Source organism: Capra hircus, chromosome 11 (assembly GCF_001704415.2).
Source record: "Capra hircus breed San Clemente chromosome 11, ASM170441v1, whole genome shotgun sequence".
NCBI lineage: Eukaryota > Metazoa > Chordata > Mammalia > Artiodactyla > Bovidae > Capra > Capra hircus.
The window spans coordinates 100,680,385-100,703,517 of record NC_030818.1 but is presented as its reverse complement, the minus strand read 5'-3'; the positions used below and the strand labels follow the sequence as shown (position 1 = coordinate 100,703,517).

General features: G+C 55.3%; 1 protein-coding gene across 1 annotated transcript in view; it reads right to left on the bottom strand.

The window, feature by feature from the left end:
* Nucleotides 1-7,463, bottom strand: part of LAMC3 (laminin subunit gamma 3) — a 68,122-nt gene extending 60,659 nt beyond the window's left edge. Inside the window, exon 1 of the mRNA XM_018055991.1 lies at nucleotides 7,033-7,463. Coding sequence (XP_017911480.1) covers nucleotides 7,033-7,408 — 376 coding nt within the window. The 5' untranslated portion in view covers nucleotides 7,409-7,463. The remainder of the gene's footprint in view (nucleotides 1-7,032) is intronic.

Here is a 23,133-nt window from a genome sequence, read left to right as displayed (position 1 = left end):
TTTTTTAAGTCTTCTTTAATTTGCATTTATGTATTTTTGGCCACAAGCCATGTGGGCTCTTAGTTCCCCAACCAGGATTGAACATGTGCCCCTTGCATCAGAAGGTTGGAGTCTTAACCACTGGACCACCAGGCAAGTCCCGCCAGGAACCTTGTTAAGTGCTCTACGTACACTGTATCTCAGAGACCCACAAACGCTTCCATCGCTGTGTGCATCTCGCTAACGAGGAACCCGAGGCTTGGGCAGAAGACAGGGACTCGCCCAAGGTCACATGGAAAACAGCTGAGTCTCTACTCAACCGCAGGCTTGTCGGCCCCAAAGTCGCCGAACCACAACCCTCCATTCAGGGCTCAGAGAGAAGGGGTTGCCCAGGAAGGGGGTGCCTGTGCCCCCTGAGAACCGCTGAAGTCAGCCAAGCCAGCACCCAGCGCTGTCCTCTCCAGCCAGCTGGGCCGTAAAGCCCAGGAATGTCACCAGGGCGGCCAGAGAAGCAGGCCGGCCCACATCCGGCACTGACCGAGCACAGGGAGCTCCGAAGGAGAGGCTTATTTTGGGAAAATGGAAACAAAACAAAGCCCTTTAATTGGAGCCATCTGGGGCGCAGTGGCCTGGGGATGGGGCTGGAGGGGGGCAGGGTGGGGAGCTGAGCTGGAAACGCGGGGGTGAGGCTGCCCTGCCCACCAAGGGCATGAGAACCAGGTGGGGAGAGCCGCTCCCGGCCTGCAGGGGCGCCACAGAGGGCTCCTCGGGCCTAGCCGTCCACGGTTCTCTTCCTCGCCCACCCCGTGTTAGCCCCACTCTTGGCGACCCCGTGGACTGTAGCCCGCCAGGCTCCTCTGTCCATGGGATTCTCCAGGCAAGAATACTGGAGTGGGTTGCCATTCTCTTCCGATCTCGATGAACATGACTCTTTCAGGGACCCTTATGAGTGGATCATGGCGCGTTCACCCTTCTGCGTCTGGCTCATTTCACTGAGCATAACGTCCTCGAGGTTCATCCATGTAGCAGCAGGGGTCAGACCAAGGCGTCCTTCCTTTTTAAGGCTGAAAACATCCCATTGTGTGACTCTCGCCACGTTTCGCTTGTTCATTCATCAGTGGACACCGGGGTTACTTGCAGCCTTCAGTTACTGTGGACAATGCTGCTACGGGCACGGTTTACACGGTGCCTTTATCTTTGGGCCCCGCGTGACATTCAAGAGCTGGCTTTCGGGTGAATGCTTGAATGACCCAGTCAAGGGCTCAGGTGGGAGACTGGGCTATAGGTGCAGGGGGAGCCCCAAATGTCAACCATGACCCCAGTAGGTAAAGCCAGAGGGCATGAGAAGGGGAGAGGGCACAGGGTGGGGAGACGAGAGAGAGCAGGGGAAAGGACGGGGTGAAGCAGCTGGAGCCGCGGGCTGGGCAGGAGAGGCACAGGGCCAGGAGGAAGGGCGAGGCCGCAGCTCAGGAGTCGGGATTTATCTGGAGGGCTGGGGACGGGGGGCGGCGGTCATTCACGCATTCACCCACTTGCTCCTTGTTGCCGGGAGGAAATACGGTGTGGCCTTCATGAATCTGGGTTCACATTCCAGCTCCGCTGCATGCTTACCAGCTCGGTGGCCTTGGGCGAAATACCTAACCCCCCTCGTGTGAACTGGGCATGTGTTTGAAACGGAGTGACTCAGTTTCCCCATTTGCAAAACGGGCATCACAATAAGAAGGATTCATGAATAAATGACCGCAGAGCACTTAGAATAGTCCCTGGCACACACGTGACTAAACGCTCGCTGCTGTTCCATTCACCCACCCAACCAACAGCACCAGTGCACAAGGCAGGCCCGGGGTGCTGGGGGACAGCTGTGAAAACAGGCATTTTCCCTGCTGCCTGGAGCCAGTGATGGACATGAATGAACCAAAAGCTCACGCTCATGATCTAGACTGTGACAGGGGAAGGTTAGGGCTGCAAGAACACAGAGGCAGGCCCTCTGCCCAGTGCTGGAACCTGGAGGCTTCCTGGAGGAGGTGACCTCAGAGCCTAGCAGGGGAGAAAGCAGCTTGTCCACTGCTGGATCCACATGTTCATCCGCTGCTTGGTACAGGGACCGGCGCGTGGTAGGCACTTGGTTGTTTTATGAATGAGATACGGGTGATCCGAGAGAAGGCGGGAACAGGAAGTTACCCCGGCCAATGCCACAGCAAAGGCAAAGACGGAGAGCAGAGAGGCCGTCTCCGGCCGTCATCGGCCCTGCTGACGGGGAGGTGACGCGGCCAGAGTTGGGGAGAAAGGGGCAATCCGGAGGCTGCCTGCATCTTCCTGGGTTTGGGGACTTCCCGCTCCTACAAGTCCAGAGCCAGGTGAGGCGGCCAGGGCCAGCTGGGCCCAGGGCTGTGGGGGGCTGCTTCTGTGGTGGAAGCTAGTAATGGCTGCTGCCTTGACCCCCTGACCTGCCTGGGGCCCCAGCATTCCAGCCAGAGCCCCCAGGGAGAAGGAAGGAGGACTTGGTCCCCCCCGGCACTGGCCTCGGCCAATGCAAACACGGCCACCCACTCGACAGGAAGACGCAGTGGAGCCAGGGCTCGGGAGACACAGCCCGCGTCGGGCTCCGCAGGGGCCAGCAGGTCCTTCTGACGTCAGCTCCCACCGGGCCAGGCCCCGCTATCCTCTTGTTCCCTCTGCTCTGGCCGGCCAGACCGCCGGGTCCAAGAGCACACAGAGCGGCCTCCTAGTCCCCCTGTGTGGTCTCCTTGACCTGGAAGGTCCTCCCTTCTCCTATCAGCTCCCGCCACCCTTCAGATCTCCAGGAGGTCCGCTCTGGGTATGTCCCCAGAGCGTAAATCTTCATCCACATGGTTCCAGGGGCCTAGCTTGTCTTCTCGCTCCATGATGCGGGGCAGACACTGACCGGATGCTGGATGCCGGGGAACTGGTCCACCCGGGGTCAGCCCCCAGCCGGGAGCCCATCCCCCACACCCCTGCAGCCTTCCCCACACTCAGGGGCTCAGGGCTCACCTGCTCAGGGACTTAAGGGTCCTTCCAGGAGGTTCTTGGGAATTCAAGAAAGTGGACAAGCAGAAGGGAGACCCCACTGATCCGAGCCTAGCCAAAGGCTGAGGCTCCAACGGGCCTAACCCGGACGCTTATCATCCACAAGGGCAAGAGCACGGTGGCGAGGGTCCCAAGGTATCCGGTGGGACCCTGGGCACTGATTTCACGCTCAGAGCCTCAGCTTCCCTGTCTATACAGGATCAGATGGTGCTGGGATGGGGGTGCAGGCTTGGTGGGGTTCCCAGCACATGGGAAGGATCCCCCGATAAACATCCACCTCCACCCTTGCACCTCTCCCCACCCCCGGCTCCAGTCTGTCCACTTTCCAGGGCCTCCGTGGAGGCTGAGGAGCCTCCAGCCCCCACTGCTGCCTTTTATCCCAGACAGGAAGGCTCAGCTGGGCGACTGGACTCAGGGATTCAGAGCAGATGTCTGCAAGCTTGCGGGGGGCTGGGAAAGCAGCGACCTCCTTCCAGGGTGGACGGCCGCCTATTCTTCCCCCGCCCCTCACCCCCCTCCCTCCAGAAGACCCGGGCCCCCCCACTCCCGAGCTGCCACCCACGAGGTCAAGGAGAGAGGGGGCGAGGTCGGTAGTGGGGGCCCGAGGCCTGGGAGAGGCTCCCCCAACCACCTCCTCTGAGATTGGGCCCCCACTGGGAGCTCCTGAAGACCCCAGACCTGTTCTCCCCATTATTGCATCATCCGTGGCTCGGGGTGGAGAGACCCAAAGTGGAATGGAACCAAAGACGGGCCACATCCAGGGCTGCTGTGGGTTCCCAGCACCCCTCCTGCGTAGACGGAACCCGGGGTCAGGACATGTTTTGGGAGCCAGCTGGGCGAATGTTTCTCAAGCCCTTCGGCAGAGGCCACCTTCAAGGGGAGCCGCAGCCTGAGGCGCTCTGAGCAGAGGCCCCCGGTCACACACAAGGATGGACCCAGCTCCTGTAAGCACTGGGCCGACCTGAGCTGGGGGGCCGGGACAACCACCCAGGAGGGGTGGCTCTCACCCCATTTGACGGGGCACGGGGAGGGGGTAGCGTTCGTGCAGTGAGCGGCTGTGCTGGGTGCGAGGGCAAAGGCTGCTCTGAGTCCTGAGCAGCAAAAGAGAGCCCTGAGCTGGGCCCAGAGCACAGGACGGAGGAGGTGATGCTGCACTCACTCACTCACTCCCTGTGCAGACCCTTCCAGAGCCCCTCCTGCGTGCCTGGTGCTGTACAACACAACACAATGGGAAGAGCAATGGTGTGTGTGTGTGTGGTGTGTGAGTGTGTATGTGTGGTATGTGGTGTGTGTGGTGTGTGGTGTATGTGTGTGCGTATGTGTATGTGTGGTGTGTATGTGCGGGGTGTGTATTGCATGTGTGTGCGGTGTGTGAGCATGTGTATGTGCGTGCGTGTGTGGTGTGTCTGCGTGTGTGTGCGCGTGTGTGTGTTTGGGGTGTGTATGTGCCTGTGTGTGTGCACGTGCGTGCAGTGTGTGTAACCATGTGTGCACGTGTGTATGATGTGTCTATGTGCGTGTGTGTGTTTGTGGTGTGTGCACGTGTGTGGTGTGTGTGTGTGCGTGTGTGTATGCTTGTGTGTGGTGCGCATGTGCATGCATTTGTGGTGTGTGTGGTGTGTGTGGTGTGTGTGTGTGCGTGTTTGCGGTGTGTGTGTGCGTGTGTGCAGTGTGTGACCGTGTGTGCACGTGCGTATGGTGTGTCTATGTGCGTGTGTATGGTGTGTCTATGTGCGTGTGTATGGTGTGTCTATGTGCGTGTGTGTGATGTGCGTGTGTGTGGTGTGCGTGTGTGCGTGTTTGCGGTGTGTGTGTGTGTGTGCAGTGTGTGTGACTGTGTATGCATGTGTGTATGGTGTGTCTATGTGCGTGTGTGTGGTGTGTGTGTGTGTGTGGTGTGTGTGTGTTTGTGGTGTGTGTGCATGTGTGCGTGTGCTTGTGTGTGGTGTGTGTGTGCACACGTTTGTGGTGTGTGTGTAGCGTGTGTGCACGTGCGTATGGTGTGGCTATGTGTGTCTATGTGTGTGTGCCCCACACAGGGCCCGCGCACAGCGCAAATAAACGGGAAGTGCCCCAGCTGAAACTCACGGATGCCCCCCCACCCCCCTCACCCCTGCCTCATCTGCGCCTGCCCCAGGCTCCACCCACACAAGCCCCACATCAGCCAATCCCACACCCTCTGTCACGGAACAGAGTGTCTCCCGCAGCCTCCACCCAGCCCCAGATTCCTCCTCCTGTGGCCTTGGGGTCCTGCCAGGCCAGTCCAGCCAGTTCCCCCAGCCTCTCTCCCTGCACTGGCTTCCTGTCGCCCTGATGGACAGAGACCCTGCCCCATCCCAGCCGTCCCATTCCATCGACAAGCCCCACCTGGCAGGCCTGGCAGGTCAGTTGGAGGTGTCAAGGCCCGTCAAGACCCCAGAGCAACTGAGCTTCTTGGGGTGGCAGTCAGCACCAGCCTGCTCTTCTGAGAAGACTCAGTGTTCCCCCACCCACCACTTCGGTCCCATCTCCCCGCCCTCCCCAAGGCACTGTCACCCAGAGCTGGGAAGAACAGACTCCACGGGTGGGTGGAATGCATGTCGAGGAGTTTATGCTCGTCTCTTGGATATACACAGAGGCCGGTAACATTGAGCAGTTGTGTGTCTTTGGGCCAAAGACTTAACCTCTCTGAACCTCAATTTTCTCATCTGAAAAATAGGGATACCTTCCCGCAATTCTTTATCCAGTCTCCAGATGTAGTGTAGAATTCAGAACTTTCCAGAGTTTGGAAAGATGATACAGCCCTTTTACCATGGACTGTGTTAACACCCCCAGCTGGGTCTGGGGCCAACAGCCATATTCAAATAACATCTCAGTAACCAAACGTATGACTATTCACTCTAGGATCAACAAGGTCTATAAATAGCCTCAGGGCAGGTTTAGCAGCCAAAATGAGTGTATAAAAATACTCTGAGTTCTCAAAGCTTTGGGAGATTTTGAACCCACAGATAAGGGAGTAGGGACAGTTTGAAACACTCCCTCCCTGAAAGGGCTCTGGAGGGAGTGGGGGGCCAGGAGGGCATGTTTTATTTCCATTCCCTGCAGTGGGGGCAGTGTGAGGAGTGAAGGGCTGGGTCCAGACTCCGGATTCTGATTGCCAGGGACCTGAGGGGCTTCCCAGACACTGCAGTGGTAAAGATTCCGCCTGCTAATGCAAGAGACCCAACAGACACGAGTTCGATCCCTGGGTCGGGAAGGTGCCCTGGAGTAGGAAATGGCAACCCCACTCCAGTATTCCTGCCTGGAAAGTCCCACGGACAGAGGAGCCAGGCGGGCTATAGTCCATGGGGTCGCAGAGTTGGCCACTGCTGAACACACACACAAGGGCTCCTGCGCCGTGGCCTGGGGTTGGGTGGAGGGAGGCTTGGACACAGCAGAGGGGCCAGGCCATCTGGTCCAGTTACCCGGCAGCCCAGTGAAACTTGGCTCCTGCCTTGAGGATAACCCTCCCTGTGATGAACAGGCTGGCTCCATCCCCGAGCTCCCCCAGGGATGGCACACAACCTCAGGGGTCACTGAACCCCATAAGTCACCCGATAAGCCAGGACGAGGAGCCCAGGCCCCAGAGAGCCAACGAGCTGACCCCGGGTGGGTCACCCCCCTCCTCAGCCAGAACAGCTCCGGGTCTAGGATGGACAATCTTGGCACGGCTCTGGCACCCAAATCCACTGCTCTGTAAAGGGCTCCCAGGAGGCTTCCCACCCCTCCCAGACCCAAGGGACACCCATCAGCTTATCCTTCCAGATGGCGCTGGACATAGGTCCCATTCCCGCTGTGGTGGTCGTTCAGTCTCCCAGTAGGGGCGGACTCTTCCAGACCCCATGTGCTGCCAGGACTCGCGGTCCCATTCCTGAGCAACGCCCCCCCGCCCCCGCCCAGTCTGGATCCTATGGCTAACCACTGCCCGCGACTGTGGGAGAGGGGACGAGGGGGCAGTGGTGCCGCCCCCGCTCCGAGCGCGCTTACCCAGGTTGAGGGTGATGTTGACCGAGGTGGGGTACTGCACCCCGAAGGCCATGGACGGGCTCTGCCACCACGTGGTGTCGTCCTGGCTGTGGAAGTCGGTGAGGTAGGAGGCGTTGTGGTGGCGTGCGGGGTCGGCGGCGTCGCAGCGCTGGCACGGTGCCCCCGCGCCCTGGGCGCCCACGTGCGGGCAGAAGTCCTCGGGCGGGCGGCCGCACGTGTGCGAGGCCTCGGCGAGCCGGCCGAACGCCGCGTTCTCGAACACGGGCAGGCAGCGCTGCGGGCGCCCCGCGCCGTCGTAACACGCGCCCATGCCCGCTGCGGCCGCGCGCGGCGCCAGGAGCGCCAGGCTCAGCAGGAGCGCCGCCGCCGTGCCCATGGTCGGGGCCCCCGACGACCCTGCGCTCAGCTGTGCGCGCCCGGCTCTGCGAGCCCGCCTCGCCTCCGGCTCCTCCGGTGGGCGCGGACCGCGCCTCCCCTCGGCGGGCGGGCCCCACTGCGGGAGGGAGGGACGGACGGCGGGCAGCACCCCCAGCTCCCGACCGCTCCGTCTCTGGGCGCTCACCCCCACCTGGTGGACGTGCCCGGGAGTGCCCGGCTGGGGACTCAGCTCCCTGGCTGCCTTGCCCTGGCTCTGCCGGGGGAACCTTGGCTCTCTGAGCCTCAGTGTCCTCATCTGTAAAATGGGAAGGGTGGCGATACAGGTTCATTACCGCGGTTGTGAGGTTTCAATGGCTGCTGACGGGGAAACCTCTCCCCAGTGCCTTTCAAGTCCTGAGATAAAAGGGGACATGCGGGTTTTTAAAAAATCTGGTCTTTCCCATTGCATGTTTCCTCTCAGCAGTGAAGTCACCCTAGGCAGGATGCTACAATGGTTCCTTGCGTCTGCACGCTTCCATTAACTCTGAAAATTGCTTTTGCTGCTGGCTTTTCTCTGCTCTCAAAGCAGAGATTCTAACCTGATATTTGTGACCAAGGATTTGTGTCTCATCCGCAAACATCACTTGAGAGAGAAGCCTTCCCTTCCCCCACCCCCAGGAGATGCCCCCTTATATTCTCCATTCATTAAAATTAGTAAACCAAGAGAGAAAGCCATATGCTCATATAAACAGATGCTAGAGAAAACACTTGATAAAACTTAGTACATTTCCCATAAAAACTCTAAAAAAAATAGGAATAAATTTCTAAACATGCTCAGGACTATCAGATGTTGCTTGAGACTGGGAAGGTAGAAGTGGGTGGAGGATCCATTCAGTTCAGTTCAGTCCCTCAGTCTTGTCTGACTCTGTGACCTCATGGACTGCAGCACGCCAGGCCTCCCTGTTCATCACCAGCTCCTGGAGCGCACTCAGACTCATGTCCATGATGAGCTGGTGATGCCATCCAACCATCTCATCTTCTATCGTCCTCTTCTCCTCCCTCCTTCAATCTTTCCCAGCATCAGGGTCTTTTCCAATGAGGCAGGTGGCCAAAATATTGGAGTTTCAGCTTCAACATCAGTCCTTCCAATGAATATTCAGGACTGATTTCCTTTAGGATGGACTGGTTGGATCTCCTTGCAGTCCAAGGGACTCTGAAGAGTCTTTTCCAACACCACAATTCAAAAGCATCAATTCTTTGGTGCTCAGCTTTCTTTATAGTCCAACTCTCACATCGATACACGACTACTGGGAAAACCATAGCTTTGATTAGACAGACCTTTGTTGGCAAAGCAATGTCTCTGCTTTTTAATATACTGTCTAGGTTGGTCATAGCTTGTCTTCCAAGGAGCAAGTGTCTTTTAATTTCATGGCTGCAGTCACCATCTGCAGTGGTTTTGGAGCCCAAGGAAATAAAGTCTGTCACTGCTTCCATTGTTTCCCCATCTATTTGCCATGAAGTGATTCAACTGGATGCCATGACCTTAGTTTTCTGAATGTTGAGTTTTAAGCCAACTTTTTCACGCTCCTCTTTCTCTTTCATCAAGAAGCTTTTTAATTCTTTGCTTTCTGCCACAAGGATGGTGTCATCTGCATATCTGAGGTTATTGATATTCCTCCCAGCTGTCTTGATTCCAGCTTGTCCTTCATCCAGCCCAGCATTTTGCATGATGTACTCTGCATATAAGTTAAATACGCAGGATGACAACATACAGCCTTGACGTTCTCCTTTTCCGATTTGGAACCAGTCTGTTATTCCATGTCCGGTTCTAACTGTTGCTTCTTGATTTGCATACACATTTCTCAGGAGGCAGGCCAGGTGGTCTGGTATTCCCATCTCTTGAAGAATTTTCCACAGTTTGTTGTGATCCACACAGTCAAAGGCTTTGGCGTAGTCAATAAAACAGAAGTAGACACCATAGCCACTGATGTCCATGAACAGGGTGATAGGATGTAACAGAAGGCTGTGCATGGGGAACTGGGGATGTAAGGAGGGCAGGGTAGATAGTTCTGCCTGGACCTAGAGGGTGTTTCCCAGAAGAGGTGACAAGCAAACTATACGGTAATGGGATGAATGGGGGAAAGGGCATCTCAGGCACAGCATGTGCAAAGGGTCTGAGGTCTGAATGGCTAGGGAAGCCTGATGGGTGTTTGCAGCTCTGGGTGGGGGGCTAGTCCTGGGGGCTAAGACTGGAGCAGGGTGCAGAGGCCGGATGAAGTGGGATGCTGGGCACCATGGTGATGAACTGGGGCTTTGTCCTGAAGAGGCTCTGCTGCTACTGAGGGTTGTGTGTTTGTGGAGGGGCAGGGACCTTGGGTACCTCACCCTTGTGTCCCCATTGTGTGAACACACAGTTCAGGGAATGTTTGGGAACTGAGCAGGAACCACATGGCTGGCAAAGGATTATCCTACAGGAGCCGGGTTTGAGATGATGGCTTCTTTAAGAGGCGCCAGCTGGGTGCTCCCTGGCCTCACCCAGCTCCTGGAAGCGGCTCTCCAGGGAACCATCCTGCCTGGATAGCCACCTCTGTCTGCCTGAACGTCTCCTCCCAGCGCTCCCGGTCCGGCTGGTTCCGGTGGGTTCCCCCGCCCCAACCCACCACCAGGTGGCGACATTGGCCACATTACAGGACCGGCTCCTTTCGCCCCCTGGAGACCAAGGCCAACTCTGCTGTCCCACACAGATGGTGGACCACGGACCAGAATAAAGTCACTGGGCCCCAGGGGCACTGGTTACACATATGGGGAAACCGAGGCCCAGAGACGGCACGTCGTTCACTGAGGATATTCGCCCAGGCCTTTCCCATCCCTGGGGTCAGCTTCTCCCAGGATGGGAGTCAAGGAGGGGCTGGGGTTCCCAGATGCCAGGAAGCCATCTAGGAATGTGGCCCCCAAACATGGGGTGTCTGTGCACCCACAAAATCTCAGGATAACTCCTCACATCTGCATGATAAAGGGACAGCAAACACTTGTGCAGCTTCAGGGAGTGAGCCAGCAGACCTGTGGGAGTCGCCATTAGGAACCACAAAAGGGCAACCAAAGATGCACGCTGCCAGCCTCCATCAAGTGAGGGCACTGAGTGGGACCTCCCTGGTGGTGCAGTGGTTAGGACTCCGTGCTTCCACTGCAGGGGGCACGGGCTTGATCCCTGGTTGGGGAACTAAAACCCCGCAAGCTGAGCAGGATGACCAAAAATTAAAAAAAAAAAATGTGAAAGGAGAGGGAGAGACTAGTCTGAAGGTCAGCTCCAGGCAGGACCTGCCATGATCCCAGCAAAAGGATCTGTGCCCTGTGGCCTGTGCCCTGTCTGCGCACACACATGAGTTGAAGCCCAAGTCTTTGTGGGGTCACAGAAGCCACAGGGGCACATGGCCTCAGTTTTCCTGCAGCCTGGAGGGCCCACAACCTGCCCAGTGTCCTAACTCATCGTCTTAGGATGATGGGAAGCCTCTTGAGCAGCAGAACCCATGTTAGTTTCCTTCAAGAATCCAGGCGGCATGGAGGTGTCGTGGGAGGTGGCCCTGCTGTCCGGGTGTGGCTGATGGTGGGGGCCAGGAGAGGCTCTGCATATCCTGAGGACCTGGGGAGCTCCTGCAGAGGCCTGACCTCTCGCTTGGAGCTGCAAGCAGAGGCACAGACTCTCCTTCCCACAGTCCACCTACCAAGGGTTAAAACCTTCCAGGCAAAGAAAGGAGGAGAAAAGCCCTGTTCTGATTTGCTTAATGAATGTTAATTAAGAAGACAGAAGAGAGCAGATTCCTTCAGGACAGAGATGAAAGGCCTGTTAATTAAATCTGGGGAGATGGAGCCAGGACCCTGCTGATCCCACCTGACAGCTCCCTAGCCTTGTTGGAGTTGGGGGCACTAGAAGAGGAGGAGCAGCCCCGGCCCCCAGCCTCAGAAGGAGCTGGGGCTGGCCCAGAGTCATCGTGGTACCTTGACTGGGCACTGTCCCTCTGGGGCACTTCGTTTTCCCTGTTGGGACAGCAAAAGCATTGGTCTAGGTGATTTTTCATGATGCACTGTCTGGCTCCAAGGCACTTAAGTCTGTGCTCTCTGTCTGCATGAATGGGCCTCAGTCTTCCTTTCTGTCAAGTGGGTAGATTTCACTTGCTAAGCAGACAGGCAGACAAGCAGGAGGTCAAAACTGGGGGTCTGGAGGGCTATACTGGCCCCCTAGGACCCTGCTGTCAGGCCCAAGCCCATCTGTCTACACTGTGATCATCCTCTGCCCCTCTCGGTGACCATCCTGCACCTCTGAGCAAGGACAAGGTGGCCATCGCAGAGGCGTTCTGGGAGCCAGGCCCAGCTGGGCTGAGCACACCAGCTGCAGGTAAGTTCAGACCGGGAGGCGGGCCGAGGCTCAGCCAGAGGCAGGTCCTTGCTCAAGACCACCCCACTGGTCCACCCCAGAGCCTGGATTCAAGCCCTATAAGCCTGGTCCCAGAGTTAATGCACTTTCCACTCTACTCTCATCTCATTCATTCATCCACTCCTTTGGGCTGCACCTATGCCGGCCACTGGTGTTGCAGGCAGTGGGTATTTCACAATCTCATCCTAATTGTTTCCTAGACAATCAGGGAGACAGACAGTGACCGGGAAACAAATTGATAAATTAGGTAGTGACATTATGGTAAAAGCCACGAAGGAAATAGATAAGGGGCCAGGACAAGGAAGTAAGTTTAGTTTGGGCAATCAGGGGAGGCTTCTTGGAAGAGGTGACAGCACAGTGGAGACCTGAAAGATGGGATGGGAGGCAGGACGGAGAGGGAGGGCTCATGCTGATGGGAGCTGACAGGGACCCCTCAGCTGTCACCCTCAGTGAACATCTTCTCCCTGGAGTTAACAGGCTCAGACAGGCCCAGGGACATGTTTGGCCTCGGGGCATGCCACCCCTCAGTACAGCAACTGTCTCAAACCCGCTCTGTCCCCAGCTTGAGCAGGGCCTGGGTCTAGGGTTGAGTCAACCCTGGATAGCCCTTCAAATCCAGGGGGCCCAGATGGGTAAATGTTGCCCCTCTCTTCTGGATGGTACAGGGACCAGAGGCTGGACTGCAAAGGAGGTATGACTGGCTGTCCACTCATCATCCACTTACTGGCTGGACAATTACTGAGTCCACATGCCAGGGCCCAGGCTGGACACAAGGGACAGAATGATGCATTGGTGAAATTGTCTCTGCACTTGGGGGACTCCAATAATAGACTGGTGATGATAACACTGTCTGGGGAGGCCTTACAAATAGCTGTGAAAAGAAGAGAAGCCAAAAGCAAAGGAGAAAAGGAAAGATATAAGCATCTGAATGTAGAGTTCCAGAGAATAGCAAGAAGAGATAAGAAAGCCTTTTTCAGTGAGCAATGCAAAGAAATAGAGGAAAACAACAGAATGGGAAAGACTAGAGATCTCTTCAAGAAAATTAGAGATACCAAGGGAACATTTCATGCAAAGATGGGCTCGACAAAGGACAGAAATGGTATGGACCTAACAGAAGCAGAAGATGTTAAGAAGAGGTGGCAAGAATACATGGAAGAACTGTACAAAAAAGATCTTCACGACCCAGATAATCATGATGATGTGATCACTCATCTGGAGCCTGACATCTTGGAATCTGAAGTCAAGTGGGCCTTAGAAAGCATCACTACAAACAAAGCTAGTGGAGGTAATGGAATTCCAGTTGAGCTGTTTCAAATCCTGAAAGCTGATGCTGTGAAAGTGCTGCACTCAATATGCCAGCAAGTTTGGAAAACTCAGCAGTGGCCACAGGACTGGAAAAGGTCAGTGTTCATTCCAATTCCAAAGAAAGGCAATGCAAAAGAATGCTCAAACTACCGCACAATTGCACTCATCTCACATGCTAGTAAAGTAATGCTCAGAATTCTCCAAGCCAGGCTTCAGCAATACGTGAACTGTGAACTTCCAGATGTTCAAGCTGGTTTTAGAAAAGGCAGAGGAACCAGAGATGAAATTGCCAACATCCGCTGGATCATCGAAAAAGCAAGAGAATTCCAGAAAAACATCTATTTCTGCTTTATTGACTATGCCAAAGCCTTTGACTGTGTGGATCACAATAAACTGTGGAAAATTCTTCCAGAGATGGGAATACCAGACCACCTGACCTGCCTCTTGAGAAATCTGTATGCAGGTCAGGAAGCAACAGTTAGAACTGGACATGGAACAACAGACTGGTTCCAAATAGGAAAAGGAGTACGTCAAAGCTGTATATTGTCACCCTGCTTATTTAACTTCTATGAAGAGTACATCATGAGAAACGCTGGACTGGAAGAAACACAAGCTGGAATCAAGATTGCTGGGAGAAATATCAATAACCTTAGATATGCAGATGACACCACCCTTATGGCAGAAAGTGAAGAGGAACTTAAAAGCCTCTTGATGAAAGTGAAAGAGGAGAGTGAAACAGTTGACTTAAAGCTCAACATTCAGAAAATGAAGATCATGGTATCTGGTCCCATCACTTCATGGGAAATAGATGGGGAAACAGTGGAAACAGTGTCAGACTTTATTTTGGGGGGCTCCAAAATCACTGCAGATGGTGACTGCAGCCATGAAATTAAAAGACGCATACTCCTTGGAAGAAAAGTGATGACCAACCTAGATAGTATATTCAAAAGCAGAGACATTGCTGACTAAGGTCCGCCTAGTCAAGGCTATGGTTTTTCCTGTGGTCATGTATGGATGTGAGAGTTGGACTGTGAATAAGGCTGAGCGCCGAAGAATTGATGCGTTTGAACTGTGGTGTTGGAGAAGACTCTTGAGAGTCCCTTGGACTGCAAGGAGATCCAACCAGTGCGTTCTGAAGGAGATCAACCCTGGTATTTCTTTGGAAGGAATGATGCTAAAGCTGAAACTCCAGTACTTTGGCCACCTCATGAGAAGAGTTTACTCATTGGAAAAGACTCTGATGCTGGGAGAGATTGGGGGCAGGAGGAGAAGGGGACGACCGAGGATGAGATGGCTGGATGGCATCACGGACTCGACGGACGTGAGTCTGAGTGAACTCCAGGAGATGGTGATGGACAGGGAGGCCTGGCGTGCTGCGATTCATGGGGTTGCAGAGAGTCGGACATGACTGAGCGACTGAACTGAATTAAATTGAACTGATGATAACACAGAGTGATCAGAGTAAGCACTGGGGAAGTGAGAATAAAGAGAAGGTGCCTACCCTGGTCTGGAGAAGTCAGGGAAGGCTTCCTGGAGGAGGTGAGGTCTCAGCTAAGACCCAGAGAGGAGGAGATAGCCAGTAAAGGGGATGGAAATGAACATTCCAAGGGAGGGAAACAGCATGTAGATGGCTTACAGGCAAAACCAAAGAACTGAAGGGAGTCCAGAGTGGCTGGAGATGGGAGTTTGGGAAGAGACAGGTTGGGGGTGGCACAAAGGGCAAGCTGGTGGGTGGGCAAGGGCCAGCCTCATATATCCTGCTGAAGAGCTGGACTCCATGTGGGGGCTGCCAGAGAGCAGACTCCCTTCTCTGACTTCTCCTAAGGGGCCAGATCCTCCCCTTCCCCCCGAGTAAGAGGCTCTAGCCCTAGACCCAGCCTCTGGCCCCTCCTAGGTCCCCTCTGTCTTCCTCTGGACACTAAGGGTCCAGTGCAGTAATCCTTGGGCTTGGCACTCCCTGGGGAGACCCTGTGGCCGAGCCCACTCAGTCACATCTCAGCTGTGCCAGACACTGCCCACACACAGCTGAAGTGACCCAGAGACGGGTCAGCCAGGAACATTGGGACATAGGGCCCAACCTGTGGGTGGATCACACAGCGCAGCTGCTCCTCGGGGGGCTGTCTTACTTGTCTGCACCCACCCCACCCCTGCCAGACTAGGGGCCCCTGGAGGGTAGGCAGAAGGGGTGTGACTCATCCCTTGGGGAGGCAGCAACGTGGATGCTTGCAGAATGCCTAGTGAATGAATGAAGGGCGATGCGTGATGGAGGGATGGTGAGTGAATGGAAAGTGCATGCAGGATGAGAGCATCTGAGTGGATGGATGGATGGATGTGTGAATCCTGCTGGTGGTGATGGAGATGGTGAGGATGGTGACAGTGACGACGGTGGGATGATGGAGAGGGCAGTGATAAAGATGACGGTGGTGCTGGATGAAGGCCTGCGCGTGGGAAGCTAGCACCTCTCTCCCTAGGTTCTGCTCACGCGGCCTCTGCCCCCAGTTCTAGGGACCCTACCCTCCCACTAGGAGCACTATCTGGGGCCCCCTCCCCACTTCGCCCACCGCACCTGCCACCCTCTCCCTTCGGCCGCTCAGCTCCAGCCACACGGGTCTCCTTCCCACACACACAGAGCCCAAGGCTTTCGCACGTGCTGCGCCTTATGCCTGGAGCACTGTTCCCCCAGATTCCACGTCCCTGCCTTCCCCAGGGTCCCCACGTGGAGAGTCTGACCCAGACCGTCCTTGGCCTTCCCCTGAGCTTCCTGCTCCTGCATGGCGCAGTGTTTCCCTCCCTAACCCGCACCACAATTGACGCACGACTCGTCCTCGCTCGTCTGTCTGTGGTCTTTCTCTCCCAGCAGACTGGGAGCTTCCTGAGGGCAGGCTCCTGTGCTCCCCGCCCCTTCCTCTGCTCAGCGGGGACACTGGTGGGCTGAATCCATGGGACGCAGAGCAGCAGACGAGGGCACAGCGTCCTCAGCGGAGTGACCGGTTATGCGCAGACACTGGTCCCCGCCAGCAGTCCCTGCCGCAGCTTAAACAGTAATTGCGTTTCCACAATTTTCTTTCAGCTGAGGACACGGAACAGCGATTATAAGTCAGCGCCAGAACCCAGCCAGGAAGGGGAAAGCACAGATAAGCCTCTAGCTCCCCCAGGGACTCTTCATCAGCACTGTGAGCACCACTGGGAACAAGACGGGACCCCCAGACCTGAGTCAGACTCAGGTCTTTTTTTTTTTTTTTTTTTTTACCAAACCAAATCATTTTATTGTATAGTTTCTACCAGAAAATTACTAAAAATATAAATATAAAATCTCTAGAAAATACTCGGAATAGCTCTGTAATATTCTTCTTCCCCTAAAATGGGGCCAACCTCTTTGTTCTTTAAAATCTGATGGATTACAAGAAGGTCTTCATCACCCACATTTGTTAACACATTACCTTTCTCTCTATGCCAGGGGAGTATGAATATGCCACCTTTTTGCCAGGTTCTGGAAGCTCACTTTGCATCTGTCAGGGTAAAGCTATTGCTGAATATGGGGATACAGGGGAGTGGGACTAGAATGTGAAAAAAAAACACTCCATGGACCCACTTCCTTCTGAGGCCATAGAAGACATTTCTCCTTGGTGCCCTGGCCTTGAGCAGACTGGGCCACCCCAGGGTCCAGCCTCCAGAGAAGCTGGAGTCACCCTGAGGGGTGTGTGTGTGCACGTGTCAGGGGTGACAGCATGCTGCAGTTACAGGAAGGTCAGGTGTTGAGATGGACACAGGAAGCCAAGTGGGGTTTTGCATAGACAGCTGGTCTGTGCCAGGGCCCTCGGCAGGATAGATGTTGCTGTTTCTGTCGGCCTTTGGGAAGCCCTTGTGCCCTAGTGCCAGGCACTCTGTCCCCCAGATGTGCATGCCTCTGCAGGAGCTCACGTTCCTTTTGGGTCAAGGCAGCCTCTGAGAACTCAGATCCTGAGACCCCAGAACCCCTGTGCCATTGGCCAGCACCTTCCAGACCCTCAGACTTGCTGGGTCCCTTCCAACCCCAGGACCTTGGCGCCTGCTGGTGCCTCCTCTCACCAGCCTGACTCTTGCTCCTCCTCTGGGCCTCAGACCTCGGGATGATGTCGCTTTCTCAGGATGCTCCAGCCCTGACCTCGTGGCACTTCTGACCCATCATCGTTCCGTGTTCCTCTTTCCCACTGGGCTGCTGGCCCCAGAGGACGAGGGTCTGGTGGCTTCCTGCTCTGTCCTCAATGTGCACCCCAGGCAGGGTGTCCGCTCAGTGGTCTGTGAATAGTATGGAGTGAATGAGTGAGTGTATGGAAGCAGATGGAAGGGAGGGAAGGAGAGAGGGATAAAGTAATCTGGCAGCAAGGCCCAGGTTCTGGTTTGGGAGCAGGGCTGCTGGTGAACGCGGGTGAAGGCCGAGGGCAGGGAGGGAGCTCGCCAGCCCATGACTCACGACCGGAAAGTGATCTACAAACGCACCTCGCCCTTCATGTGACTCTGTTTTGAAAACGTGAACTTTGCAAATGTCAGGGAGAGGCTGGGATTCTCGGCCTGGGACCAGGCGGGCTGTCCTGGGACCAGGCGGGCTGTTAGCGTTCCTGGCGCTGGCTTAACGGGGCTCCCTCGCGGGCTGCGGGAAATTTATGCCGCCTGCTGGGGCCAATCCAAGGCCAAGGTGGGAGTAGGAACATCTAGAAAATAAAGCGGTGAGGTTGCCAAGGCTGTGCCTCCCCTAGGAGGGTGTGGGCCATTGAGGGGCACCTGGAGGACAGGGGGCAGTGCGGAGTGTGGTCCCACAGGCAGTGGTAGCCGTGGGGACGGGGGGTTAGAGGCCCCCATGTGCTGCAGCCATGGAGGGGTGAACCCTCAGCCTCATCACATCAACCATCAGGCTCCTCCTCACGGGATCCTTCTAGGAAGCAGTATCGACCCATGCTTCAGATGGGAAGACTGAGGCTCAGGGAGCAAAGTGACTCACCCAGAGTTACTTGGCTGGGGGGGTGGGCGGGGTGGTGGTCAGGTGGGGTTTGAACTCAGTTCTTTCAGACTCCCTAGCAGCCTCTCCGCCCTGCCTTCCCCCACGTGCCCCAATTTCCAGGACAAATCACCCAAAGGAGAGCCCGCAGCATCCATGTCAGGTTAGAACTCCCTCCGAGAGCATCCGGGCTGCTCTGCCTGGGTCACAGAGCACTTGCACACACGCTGCTCGAGCCGCTGGCACACCCTCTTCCTTCCCAACCGAGGTCAATTGTCTGTCCCGCCCCCAGCAGGGAAATTTCTCTCTTCAGTGGAGATCCTCTTCGCAAATTGCTTTTCTTTCCCACACTGCTGTGTCGGGGATGTGCTGGAGCTGTCAGGCTTTCATTTGGATACATGTGTGTGCGCGCGCACAAGCACACGTGCACATGCGTGTGTGCACATGCGTGAGCTGTGTTATGTGAGCATACAGCGTGCAGCATGCATGCACGTGATCAATGCGAGGTATGTGCACATGTGTGCTGTGTGTGTGCGCATGTGTGCATGGGGGATGTGTGTTTGTGTGTGTGTGCCTGTGATCAATGTGGGGTATGGGCATGTGTGTGCAGTGTGTGTGTGCATGTGTGCACATGCATGCATGGATATCTGTTTTGCATATGGGTGTGGTCTATGGGCACCTGCGTGTCTTGTGTGTGTGTGTGTGTGTGTGTGTGTGTGTGTAACTGTGGCATGTGTGCGTGTATGGCAGGACCAGAGCTGGGGGTAAGCACACCCCAGCTGAAGGCTGTGGAGCTGTGAGATGAGGGATCCAGCGGGCAGGCCCCATGGGAGCTGGAGGAAGAAGAGAGACTAGAACCGATGGGGAGCGGGGAGGGTGGCAGAAGGGGTGTGGCCCTGGAGCCTGAGGGTTTGGGCAGGGTGGTCATAGACCCCGTGGCCTGGCCGGGCTGGGGAGACGCAGACGGAGGGGGCACCCAGCCTCAGGCCTCTGGAAGACAATTCCCGAGGGCCCCAGGGAGGGGTGCTTGCTGCAGGCTCCTGAGATCGCGGGGTGTGGGAGTCCGCATGAGACGCGGCCACAGACAGCTGCGGAGGGCAGCCTTGAAGCCTGCCTCAGGCCTCTCCAAACTGTGTCCTCAGCAAAGGGCAGGGGCCCGGCCACAGAGCCCTCTGTCAGCCCCAGAGCAGGGCTGGCTGAGGGCAGGGCTGAGGTCTGCCCGCTCCCGAGGCCCCTCAAGCCGCCGGTGCCCAGACAGCACCTATATGAACACCCAGCCTGGTGCGCAGAGCGTGTCCCGTGTCTTGGAAGCTGTCCTGGGGGATGAAGGCTGCTGCCCCTCCCTCAGATGGGGAGGCGAGGATCAAGCAGGGGGACTTATGCCGGTCCCCAAGGCTCAGAGCTGCCCCCCGCTTGGTTTTCAAGATGTGGCCTGACTCCACAGCAGAAGCGTGGCCTGGCCACTTGGCGTGAGGGCCCCATGGGTGAGCAGGCAAGGGGCACATGTCTGCAGTCTTTGGTGTTCTCCACCACGGCAGAGCTGGGACAACTGGGCCTGGGAGGGTAGGATGGTGGTCCCTTCAAGTGACTGGCATTGCCTTGGGTCCTGAGCAGGGCTGCCTGGGCCCTCTGGCAGGCAGAGGGCAGGCAGGGCAGCATGCCAGCGGGGGCCCCTAAATAACTAGGAGTGACCGGCACGTCTGCTCCCCATCCCAGCCGGGGGACAAGCTTGGGCTTCATAACCCGTGATCGATGGGCCTAATATGGGACTGGAGACGGCGGGCTGGCAGCCCCAGCCCGGCCTGCCGGCTGCCATTTGCCCATATATTTATTTATTTATGCATTCTCCTCCATGGCAAGAGCCCAAAGACAATAAAAGAAATTGAATTGCATATCAGATGGGACATCAGAGGGAGATACAGCCATAAATCGCGTCGTATTTATTCCATAAATATCAGCGCCTCCCGAATAGCCAGCGCCCGTGATGAAGTTATAATCAGGAATCTGGTCCCTCGGTGCTCACCACCAGCCCCTCCCCCATCAGACAAATGGGCTGAGTCTCCCAGATAAATATGCGTTTCCTCAGGCCACCTGCCCCCTTCGGTGCCCATCTGCCCACCTGGGGTGCCTCCACCCAGAGTAAGGGGCAGGGTCCATGGGGAAGGGCAGGCGGTGGCTGGCACCATGTGGTGTGAAGGCCCAGAAGCAGTGAGCTCACAGATGGGGATTGAGTTTCTACAGGCCCTTTGCCTCTGCCTGTACATCTATCACCCTGATACCTGGTTGGAGCCTGGATTCTTTCTCTTTCATCCTATGACAGTTTTTTCCCCCCACCCAAGGTATATTTCACATTCAGTGAAATGCATCAACAAGTACATGTTGTTCAGTCGATCAGTCGTGTCCGACCCTTTGCCACCCCATGGACTGCAGCACGCCAGGCCTCCCTGTCCCCCACCATCTCCCGAAGTGTGCCCATGTTCACGTCCATTGCATCGGTGATGCCATCCAGCCATCTTATGCTCTGATGCCCTCGTCTCCTTCTGCCCTTAATCTTTTCCAGCATCAGGGACTTTTCCAATGAGTCAGCTGTTTGCTAGCTTGATGAATTTTTCCAGGGATGTGTGATAGTCGCTGAGTCATGTCCAACTCTTTGCAACCCCATGGACTGTAGCCCACTAGGCTCCTCTGTCCATGGGATTCTCCAGGCAAGAATATTGGAGTGGGTTGCAATTTCCTTCTCCGTAGATATGTACCTCTAAAGGGGTCTCCTCAATGGCCTAGTGGGTAAGAAATTCACCTGCAATGCAGGAGACCCAGGAGATTCAGGTTTGATCCCTGGGTCAGAAAGATCCCCTGGAGAAGGAAATGGCAACCCACTCCAGTGCTTGCCTGAAAAATCCCATGGACAGAGGACTCTGGCAGGCTGCCTTCAAAAGGGTTGAGAAGAGTCAGCTACAACTGAGTGACTAAGCACACTCATTATACCTGTAAAAACACCACCAGGATCAAGACCAAGAACATGGATCACTGGGGAAGGTCCCCTCCTTCTCCCTCCTTGTCATTGTCACCTTTCCAAAGGGAGCTACACTTCTGTCACTCTAAGTCACTCCACAGGCTCTAAAACTTCAGAAAAATGCTACTGGATAATATTAGTATGTGCTCTTTAGTGTCTCTTTTCTGATTTGTTTGCATTAGGGGAGAGGAGATGCATCCATGTCACTGAGTATATCGGGGGTGCCTCCTTTTTCACTGCTGTGTAATGTTTCATGGTTGTGGACACACAATTGTTTCATTCATTCGCCTGTGGATGGACATTTAAGCTGTTTCTAGTTTGAGGCAGTTGCGAAGAAAGCTACTGGTACGTGTCTTTTTGTGAATATAAGCCCTCATTTCTCTTGGGTATATGGCTGTGAGTGGAATTGTTGGGTTGTAGGGTAGGTAGAGGTGTGTTTAATTTTACCAGAAAATATCAAGCACTTCTTCCAGTTGGCAGTGACATTTTACACTCCCACAGCAATATGTAAGAGTTCCTGTTGCTCCAGGTGTGTGTCAACACTTGGTGATATCTGTCTTTAATTTTAGCCATTCTGGTGGCTATGTACTAGATCTCACTGTGGCTTTCATCTGTATTTTCACCACTGACTCTTACCTAGATGACTGCATTGGCCTCCCATCTGGGGTCCCTAGGCTTGTCCCTGGCCCCTCTAGTCCATCCTGTATTCAGTAGCCAGAGGGATCAGTTGTCAGGTTAAAACCCTCCTTTGCTCAAAACTCTCCCAAAGCTCCCAGCTTGCTGACAGTAAAAGCTGAGGTCCCGATGGGCCCCACCGTCCCTGGGCCTCCCCTCCTGCTGTCCTCTGTCCCCCCTGCACCCCACCAGATGCCAGCTCTCCAAGGGAAGCACCTATGTTCTGCTCCATGTTGCATCCCCAGAGCCTACACCAGGGTCTGGCACAGAACAGAAGCTCAGTCAATGCTGGTTGAATAACTGAAGCAAGTCAGTGGCAGGTAACATGGCATCTGGTGGAGCCACTGTTCCGAATGAACATGAAGCTCCTGTCACATAGAGGTAACACTTTAAAAAAATTTTTTGTTTGGCTGGATTGGATCTCGGTTGCGGCATGCAGCATCTTCATGTCGCAGCACCTGAACTCTTGGCGTGTGGGGTCTAGTTCCCTGACCAGGGATGGAACCTGGGCCCCTGCTTTGGGAGAGTGGAGTCTTAACCGCTGGGCCACCAGGGAAGTCCCCAAAGTATCCGTTTTAAAGCATACGATCTGGTGACAAATACTGCTGATACATGGTCATGTGACCACCGTCTTTGCCTTGTTCCAAACAACAGCCATTAAAAAAAAATTTTTATTTTTGACCTTGCGTGTGTGCTGTTGTGTCCAACTCTTTGCGACCCCATGGACTGTATGTAGCCTGCCAGGCTCCTCTGTCCATGGGATTTTCCAGGCAAGAAGACTGGCCTGGGTTGCCATTTCCTTCTCCAGGGAACAACAACCATTTTGATGCAGCCTCTTCAACCCCTGATGTGACCTTAATAGTTCCCTACCCCCATCTTTTTTATTTCTAAAACAACGAATGCCTCTGAGCTTCCAACTCCCAGCTCTGAGTTTTGCTGTGACCTGGAGCTTTCTCCCACAGAGGTTACAGCTGATCAGAAGGCCCCACCCTGGGACTTCCCTGGTGGTTTGGTGGCTACGACTCTGTGCTCCCAACGCAGGGGCCTGGGTTCGATCACCAGTCAGGTAACGAGATCTTACGTGCGGTAATAAAGATCCTGTGTGCCACAACTAAGGTCTGATGCAGCCAAATAAATAAATATTAATAAATATTGGGGAAAAAAGTCCCCTGTTGAAGGTTGGCTGACCAAGGACTCCCATCCAAGTGCATAGCACCCCCCTTCCACCTTGTGACCCTCCCAGGGGCCTGATGGAGAGACCGGGGGTAGTGAAGTGGTTGGTTATCCACACCTCCCCGCTTCCCCCTGCAATACACACACACACCATTGACCACTCCACCTGGC